At 38.9% G+C, this 9,970-nt stretch overlaps 1 protein-coding gene across 1 annotated transcript in view; it reads right to left on the reverse strand.

Annotated features, from left to right (window-relative positions):
- The window catches only part of LOC147897267 (LRR receptor kinase BAK1-like), a 58,546-nt gene extending 57,036 nt beyond the window's left edge, over positions 1 to 1,510 (reverse strand). The window contains exon 1 of the mRNA XM_087380865.1: positions 1,358 to 1,510. Coding sequence (XP_087236991.1) covers positions 1,358 to 1,430 — 73 coding nt within the window. The 5' untranslated portion in view covers positions 1,431 to 1,510. The remainder of the gene's footprint in view (positions 1 to 1,357) is intronic.
- Between the last annotated feature and the right edge of the window lie 8,460 nt (positions 1,511 to 9,970).

The raw sequence follows: 9,970 nt of genomic DNA on the forward strand, positions 1-9,970 counted from the left end.
TCTTCATGCAGTATCTCATAAAAAGGCTTGGGTAACCACAAGCTGAGACATGATAGCAACCTGCAAGTATATCATTGCAGCACGTCAATTCTTTGCAAGGCCACATTACCAGCTCCTAGTGGCTTCATTTTTGTGCAAGAGCTCCGTGGCAACAGAGCCTTTACCATGCAAATTTTAAGGGTAGTATTACGTTCGGGCACAGATGACTTTGTAACATAGGATAGAGAAGCTGAGGTCCAATTGGAGCTCTGGTTACCAATGTTTAGAAAAATTCATCTCCTCGATGATCCATTTCATTTGCAGGGCTTGTATAATTTTATCAAATCAACATCAAAATCCAAACTTGCCTCCCTTCCAACCCTGTCCTATGTAACCCGTCCCCTGACCGGATCTGGTGCACTCAAGCTTATTGGAAAGCGCCTTGCTTTGCATATCGCCATCCACTGAAACGCATACAATCTAGAGAGGAATACCTCAGCGAGAACAACTGACTGCAGCATTTATCTTAGCAAACCTCAATCGGTCCTTGCATCCACCTACCGGAATGTTACATAAAACTTGCTTTTCAGTCGGACATGTAATGTCTCCCGGACCACTTGCAAGCTGCACGGTCATAAGAACACTACTCGCAACCAAATTGCGATATAATCTTCCCCTGGGTTCCATTGATTAAAATACCTATCATACTTACAGCCCTTGTAACCTCTATCCTCTACCCTGACGATACTCAGAGAGCAATCTGACTAACCATCCGTGTGGTTCCTGGTAGAATTCACCGGCTCTCTATCCTGACACTAATTCGCGAAGCAATTGTCTGTTCGCAAATGCCCGGAGAAACAGTATGCAAAAATCGGTCTATGTCCTCCTAAAGCACATACTGAGTAAGGTCGAATCACATCAAACAAAGTTGCAAAAGCACACCTTCTCCTTTCATGTAGGTTGCATTAAATTCAGTTATGACAGAGACAACGTAGAAACCCCGGGGAGATACTGAAAAAGCACGACTATAAAGGCGATTAAGGCTCGAATTTTTCCAGAGTGAAGCCGCATTAAGGCTCCCGTGACAATTTGTCCATAAACCACACAATGCGAGCAGACATCGTAGCCAGAATGCCTTTGTGTGCCATTACAACAACATGAGTGATTCCCTGTCCTCTTGTAGAGAATTACGAAGTCGACTAGAAGAGAATCAGTAAGTACGCTCCGGACAACCCATTGTCGGATCGTCCAATGCTCCTGTCCCGGGACTTGCGACGGTACAGCTGCAAACTTTCTCGCGGCAGGTCTCCCGACAAAAACAGGACCTCATATAGAAGGAGAAAAAACAACAGATCCGAAGCAAAGAGGGGAGACGAACCTTCCGAGTTAGAGAGGGCGTGCTGGAGGAGGCGGAGCAGAAGCAGAAGGAAGGGCAAACGAGGCAGCCGCATGACGAAGGGAGAAAGGGCGAAGGGGAGGGAAGAGGGGGGGGGGGGATCTAGGAAGCCATTGGGTGGAGATCGATCTAGTGGTGAACGAGTGAAGTGAGCTACCTGCACACAGAGTCACCGCACCCTATGTGACCATACCGCGTAACATTTACTGCTTGGTTCGTAGCATCGTACTCTGTTTGCCATTCATGGTCACCTTACCGTGGTTTAGCGTTGACTTGGTCCAACCCTTCCGGCTTTTTAACCTTTGACATGTCCTTCTGTCACATCATTACTTGCCCAACTCTAGGAGCTTTTTTTTATTTTAGAAGCTTCAAACAAGGAAATCCATGCTAACCATCTAGATTGTCCATAATTACTTGCTCCTTATCGCTCCTCTTCTACTTTCAATTAATTAATTAGTGTTAGCTCCCCCTCAATCCCCGATTAAATTAACCTAAGCTCTCATTCTCCTCTCCACCTCTCTATTGCGGTCTTCCCACCTCTCCTTTTTGCCTTCTGCCGCCTCTCTCCCCTCCATCCGGTCAGGGCCCCTCCATCCACTCAAGCCCCCTCTCTCTCCCTCAACTCTCACTGCAAACCTTCTCAAATTCATCACATTCCACGAGCCTTCTCGAGTCAGCACGTTTCGCGATTCATCCCTCAAATGCACTAATATTCGTCGATTTCTTTAATTTACGTCCCCTCCCTCCCCCCCCCTCCACAACAACTAATTAATAACACATGGGTTTTACCAAACCGGGGGGCTCTATCCTATTGGCTCTAGTTTGGATAAAAATTTGTAACTTCCCATTTGAATGCATGATCAACATGATTCGAACACCAACATTTTTAAAAAATGTTAACAAAAATCGCATGCTAACAAACCAATTTAATCTAGAACTTCAAAATATACATTACTTCACATTAATCACATTGCTACATACCTTCTTAAAGGTTGCTTGATTAATCCCTAGCTTGACACTAACCCAACCTAACTAATAATAATCTAACACGACCCTTAACGCAACCGTAGCCCTAACCCAATAGAAAACCTAACCTTAGTCTACCCCGAAACTTTCAACCGCTTCTCCTTCCACCACCGTTGCCAACCAGCCGTGAGGAAATAAAGCCAACCCACTACGCATATCCATCTTGAAAGCCTTGTCCTTAACTTACACGCTCACATGATCCTTACGGTAGCAGCTAGATAGCTCTAGGCAGTGATACCATTTTGCCCAAGGAACACCATGCAACAAGAACATGCCACAATGCAGAACGGGCCTAGTCTGAGGAAGAGACAGTGAGAGATGGCATGCGAGGCTAAGAGGGCTAGAGTAGAAGGGCGAGGCAACACTGGAGAGCCTGAGGGCTGTGTAGCATAGGATAATGTTTCAAATCAAGGGGATCGACGTTTAACTTAGGTAATTTTGAGTTCTTGGGGGGCGAGAGGAGAGTAATACTATTGATTTTTGCTTTTTTTTTCAAAGGGGGGACATACTAGGAAGGCACAACGCTTAGTTCATCCATTCAAGCCAAAGCTCATCATACTAGGAAGGCACAATGCTTAGTTCATCCATCCAAGCCAAAGCTCATCATACATCTCCCTATCTAATCGTCCCTCAGGTCTTCTTCATCTTCTTCGTTTCTATTGCTTGCTTTGAGATCTAGCTTTCTATGTAGGCACTTACACCCACTAGACATCATTTGTTTCATGTCTAGACTGCATCACTATACCTACTCTTTTGCTCCACATTTTCTTCCTTATGCCCACCCTTGTTAATTCAGTACAAGAAACAAACACTAAGTGCAATCACACCCTTGGCAATTACCACCACTATGCATTTTTATCTAACTAGCATCATAAACATATGTGCACACCCGCACATATGTAGACTCGTGCACACACACACATATGCATACACGCATACAAAAGGCTTCCATACATGTAGTAGATTTGTTGAGCAAGTAAATGTAATCATATTGCCAAAATGACCATTACACCTAGTGGACATCTTTAACCAATATAAAATGGAGTATGCAATGGAGTGCTTCTCTTTGATACAGTAAGTGGGTTAAGCAATGGTCAAAAGGTTCAAGTGCTTTGAGCATGCTATTTGGTTGTGCACTTTTCAACATATAAAAATAAAGTTGATTCTAAATAGCCATCGCCATCAAGATTCTTATTAGAAAGGCATATCCCATCATCTTTTCCATGTTTCTAGTCTCCCCTAATGAATTGTTTTTCTTCGAAAAGGATGTGAATAATGTTCTTGTTGTTTATTTCACTCCAAGTTCATGCTTTCATTGAGAGAAAAATAAAACTTGAGATTAGATAGCACTTTCATTAGTTTGATATGTCATGGAAATATAGCTTTTGTTCTCCTCCTATGGTAAACCTATTTTTCTTCGATACATGCAATTTATGAGCCAAATCATGAAAGTGACAATGCAAAGAACTAGGATGCTATTAATAGGTAGCTAGGTCCACATCTACACAAGTATTTCGCTTTGGCTGCCATTGAGCATCATCAAATGTTTCGTCTTTATTTTCTAGGGCATTTCAATATATTTTATCATCTTCTAAATGTTTCCCATTCCAAATGGAAGAGTTCAATATCCAATGCCTTTTAATATCTAATCCTTTTATTCTTGTTGGTGCTAAACAATACTGTAAATAAACATAAAGAGCACTACCTCTTTCCAAAGAGTTGAAATCTATTAATCAAAATACTAAAGGGAAACATTTGTCTCTTCACCCATATAAAAGAATCAACATTTCTTATTCAACATACTAAAGGGAAGTATCCGGCTAATATAGATTTCTCAAGGTTGTGATTTAACATTGATAAGTTTCTTAAAGAGTTGATAATGACATTGAGGCTTTAGACTTGCCTCTCTCTTTTACTAAGTTCGTGAGAATATGCTTCAAAATGATCTCAAGATATATGCAAAATGTAAGGAGCGAGTCTCAATGGCCATGATACCTATTATCTTTGATAATCAATGAATAGGCTTTGCTATAAGTTCTAAAGCTTTTGATTGTTATTTCACACAATCATTTAAACAATGCATCTGCTCCTTTAAGCTTCTATGATGCTCCTAGGTTGTAATAACTATCAACTCCACTTGTTCCTTTCCCTAATGACCACCATACTCGTGGGAAAATGTCCATTTATTTGATAGTAATATCTCATCTTACACCTCCTGGATGCAATATATTATAGATTTACCATTTTCTTAACCACCTCGTCTATATGAGGTTTTTGAAGTTTAGAAGATTATTTGAACTTTTATACATCATAATGGAGAGGGGGGATTTCGGTATGTGATTGCTAGAATGAGGTTGAATCTTATGCAATTCCTATGGTAGTTGTCTATAGCCCTTTGCACTTAGCTCTACACATAGATAATATAATTTTGTGTTCATTATTTAACTCACTAGTGTTTTCCATGAATCATTTCCTCTCTCATGTTAATCAACTTGCCACTCGCACTCAACCATGCTCAGTATGCCTCAACTATATCATCTTACTCTTCTGTTGGTTTAAGGCTTAGGGTGTATAGTGCCGCTTGCATTGGATTGTGCCACTAAAGGGTTTTTAGACACCTACAACACTCATGTACTAGCCTTCCCTTCACGAGCAGTCAAACCTCCACCTCTCTAATCATGGGCTACGTATGAGCAACTCTGTTGATCTCTCAAAGCTCTTGCTCTTTAATTACTCTCACTAGTTGTTATCACTCAAAGCAAGAGACTACAAATCTCTCTCTCTTGATTTGTAGCAAACCATATAAATAAATAACCATGTCTATTTATTTATTTATTTATCATTAAAAGGCTAAGTAGTTTAATCTAAAGAAAACCTTAGAAAACCAATACACACAAGGACGGCCAACTCTATAAGAAAAGAATTTAAAATTTAACAACACACATGAATCTCTCTCTCTCTCTCTCTCTCTCTCTCTCTCTCTCTCTCTCTCTCTCTCTCTCTCTCCCTCCCTCCCTCTCTCCTCTCTCTCTCTCTCTCTCTCTCTCTCTCTCTCTCTCTCTCTCTCTCTCTCTCTCTCTCTCTACACACACACACACACACCATACTCCAAACTTTTAAGGCCACTTACACCTAGTCCTACCCACATATTAGATTGCAATACTTAGGGAGGAGGATGTATCTTCCATGAGGGGTTTAAAACATTTTAGGTAGGAACTAGGAGATATATCGGAGGGGGGAATTACCCTTATTATCAATAGATGGGGTATTTATGTAATCATATTCTTCCACCATAGCCACCTTAGACTTGATACCTATATGTCTCTTAAATGTGAAAGGTCAACTGATAGGGAGGCATTCCAATAAGAGATATAGGATATAATCTATGGCTAATCAAGGACAACAATAGGGATTAGTAACAGAGGACTTTGAGAGCTAAATACACCCAGTTCTAAACCTAATTGTGTGTGCAAATGTGGCTAAGAAAACAATCGTGTGTATGCTTACAAGACATATGCAAACCAATTCCGTACACTCTTGAACTTTAATTCAACTTATTGATTCAATACAAATCAAATTCTAAGAATCAATTTGTACAATAATACAATGCTTCAAATTGTCATGCGTTATTTCAATCGAATGGTAAAATTCTATTTCTATTATTGTCTTTACAGAAATTCCAAAAAATCTAGATTTCGATTAAAATAATACTACTAATATAAATACCCCAATATTCTTGTCGACCTTTGTGAAATTTGTCATATTAATTGAAGGAGAGATACTAACCTACCATAACATTTTTTTAGAACAATACATGCTACATTGGGAAGGAAGGTTTAGAGTGCATCTCCCTAATTGTTATCCATGTCACAATTAACTAAAACAAATTCACACTTAATGATGTTTTGTCTAGTGTACATCTATTTGGTTTTTGTTTTGTCATGTAATTTTGACTTTGCAATGAAATATGTTAGCTATGTCCATTTCTTTGCATCATTGAGTGTACCATGTTGAGTGCCATTTTGTTGCTTACTTTGATGTAGAAGTCATTGATGAGTGAAACATCGTCACTGGATAAGATGTATTTTCCAATATAACAACACATCCCTTGTTTAGTAAGTGTTTGCATGTCCAATACATTGCTAGCCCATGTTTAATCAAGGCTAAGGATTATAATCTATCACTTTTGGTTGATCAAAACTATGTTACGTGACTATGGGTGTGTGTGCGCGTGCACGTGCATGTCTGTGTGTATCTATATATCTATATATAAACTTAAAAACTAAATATTTAAATAAATATAGAGAATTGAATAAGCCCAAGTCTAAAAAAGCAACCAAAAAGATTGAGAATATTCTAAATCAATAAATTAGTAAGACAAAAGGAATTAAAAAAAGGAAAAAGAAAATAGAGAAAGTAGAGATTAGAGAGAGAGAGACAGAAAGAGAGAGAGAGCTATAAAAATAAATAACCGTGAATATTTATTTATTTATATATCATTAAAAGGCTAAGTTATTTAATCTAAAGCAAACCTTAGAAAACTAATACACACGAGGATGGCCAACTCTATAAGAGAAGAGCTTAAACTTGAGAGAGAGATATATAAATAAATAACCATGAATATTTATTTATTTATCATTAAAATGTTAAGTTATTTAATCTAAAGCAAACCTTAGAAAACCAATACACATGAGGACGGCCAACTCTATAAGAAAAGAACTTAAACTTTAATAACACACACAAATCTCTCTCTCTCTCTCTCTCTCTCTCTCCATAGTCACATACCATAGTTTTGATCAACCAAAAGTAATATATTATAATCCTTAGCCATGGATAAACATGGGCAATCAACGTATTGGACATTCATACACTTACTAAACAAGGGATGTGTTGTTATATTGGAAAATACATCTTATCCACTGACGATGTTTCACTCATCAACGACTTCTAGATCAAACTAAACAACAAAATGGCACTCGACAAGGTACACTCAATGACGCAAAGAAATGGACATAGCTAACATATTTCATTGCAAAGTCAAAATTACATGACAAAACAAAAACCAAATAGATGTACACTAGACAAAACATCATTAAGTGTAAATTTGTTTTAGCTAATTGTGACATGGATAACAATTGGGGAGATGCACTCTAAAACTTCTTTCCCAATGTAGCTTCTAATGTTCTAACAAAATGTTATATTGTCAATTAATATGACAAATTTCACAAAGGTCGACGAGTATATTGGGGTATTTATATTAATAGTATTATTTCAATCGATATCTAGATTTCTGGAAATTTTTATAAAGACAATAATAGAAATAGAATTTTAGCATTCGATTGAAATTCCACCTAACAATTTGAAGCATTGTATTATTGTACAAATTGATTCTTAGAATTTGATTTGTATTGAATCAATAAGTTTAATAAAAGTTCAAGAGTGTAGGGAATTGGTTTGCATATGTCTTGTAAACATACACACGATTGTTTTCTTAACCAAATTTGCAAATACAATTAGGTTTAGAAATGAGTGTTTTAGCCTTTAGCTCTCAAAGTCCTGAGTCACTAATCCCTATTGTTGTCCTTGATTAGCCCTAGATTATATCCTATATCTCTTATTGGAATGCTTCCCTATCAATTAACCTTTCACATTTAAGAGACATATAGGTATCAAGTCTAAGGTGGCTATAGTGGAAGAATATGATTACATAAATACCCCATTCGGTGGGTATGACTAGGTGTAATTGGCCTTAAATTTGGAGTATGGTATGAATGTATGCTTCCTTGGTACCCAAGCGAGTTGGTGGCTAATCTCCAAAATCTCACTAACTACGTGGTATCTGAGATGGCTCAAATCCCTATCCCTAATACCTATCTCTAAGGCTATTTTGTAACCCTCCCTAGATGCATCTCTCACCCAAATGGATCTCTTTCAACATTTACACTCCCCCCCCCCCTTCGCCAAGTTGGATATCCCTTATTTCACGCTTTCTCATAGGCCACACTTCTCCTACTCTTTCCTCCCTCTTGGGTGACTTGCTCTTCTCTCTACCCCCTGGCTCCCATTGGGTGCATCTTGCATGATCTTCTTTCAAGGTATACCACTTGTGCCATCTTCTTCCCTTCCCCCTCCTTCTCCCTAGTTCATTTGTGGCCTCCTATGGTTCCCTCCCTTCCTTCTTGCCCCCTCATTCTCCTTAGTTGGTTTGTTCGAAGCTCCTTTAGTCATTTTTGCAATAGGTTTTAGTAGTGTTACACTGGTATTCGTGAAGAGTCTCTCTTTTTCTACACATTTGCTTATTGTGGCAGAATGATCCAAATAAATCGATGTATTGGCTTGGACCTTTTAGCAAGGGCTCTATTTCCTTTGGGCTGGCATGAATGTGACTCAATAATTCATCTTATTGGCCAATGTGTTAATGGTCCCTGAAAGTTTAGAGAGTCTAGTTATGTACTATGTGCCCCTAGAATTCAGGCACCTATATATGATAACGTTGTATGATGTCTCGGCATATTCAATGTCTTTTGACACTACGTGGATGTTCTGATGCTTCATGTAAAATCTACAAGGATTTAAGTCAAAGAATACTCAGGTCTACATTTTGAATTTCTTGTGGGGGTTAAAGGCCCAACCCCGGTTATGTACAATACTCAAACACATATATATATGGATGACATAAAAGATTAGGGTGTTCTGCATCCACCAAAACATGTGTGGCTTTCTTTTGGCTCCCCCTCTCTCACCCTCTTTCATTACACTTCTCTTGAGAGCACTCTCAACTGGTATCAGAGCCCAAGTGGTCTATCTAATGCTTGTGGGTGGTCTAGCTGAGCTCGTGTGTGTGCCTAGAGACTGGAGTCTCTACTGCTACAACTCTGTGGGACGATGGAGCAAGCCTATGGGTGCTTTTCTGATCTACCCAAGTGGTATTAAAACTTTGTGGAAGCATGCAAGTGGTTTTTGGAAGTCTCTGAGTGGTTTTCTGCAAGCCTACAGGTGGTTTTGGAGCAAAAAGAGGTTTTTTGATGATTCCCATGTTCCTTTCGATGCGATTGAGAGTCTGGAATGACCTGCATAGGCAACCATTGCCTACTTTTAGTATCCATTGCACTTTGGGAGTTCAAAAACCCCTTCATTCTTGAATTTGGGATCAGTTCATTGGATTTCTGACTCACTATCTCTACTTCAACGTTTTTCTGCCAATGTGTTAGAACTCAAGTTTGAAGCAACCATTCGTAGATCTCTCTGTTCGAGTGGACTCAGGAGGTCCTAAAACCTTTATATTGCTTATCATTTGCACTCCAATGGATATTTTACAAACAGATCGATCTGCAAAAACGTTTTTCAATCTGTGTATTGGACCCAATGATTGGGACCATGGTTTCCAAAACTGTCCATTGCGTTCTGGAGGCCCAAAACCCCCTAACTATCAGCTCTTACATAATTCTATGGAGATTTGGAGAAGTTCTGCCTCTGTGAGATGCGATTTGTTTCTCTATCAAAAATCCATTCAAATGTTCAAAACTTTGATTTTTGGACTACAGGTCAATTGCAAGGATTGACTCCCCA

Source organism: Dipteris shenzhenensis, chromosome 10 (genome assembly GCF_047967505.1).
Source record: "Dipteris shenzhenensis isolate YYH24624 ecotype China chromosome 10, Dip_SZ_1.0, whole genome shotgun sequence".
NCBI lineage: Eukaryota > Viridiplantae > Streptophyta > Polypodiopsida > Gleicheniales > Dipteridaceae > Dipteris > Dipteris shenzhenensis.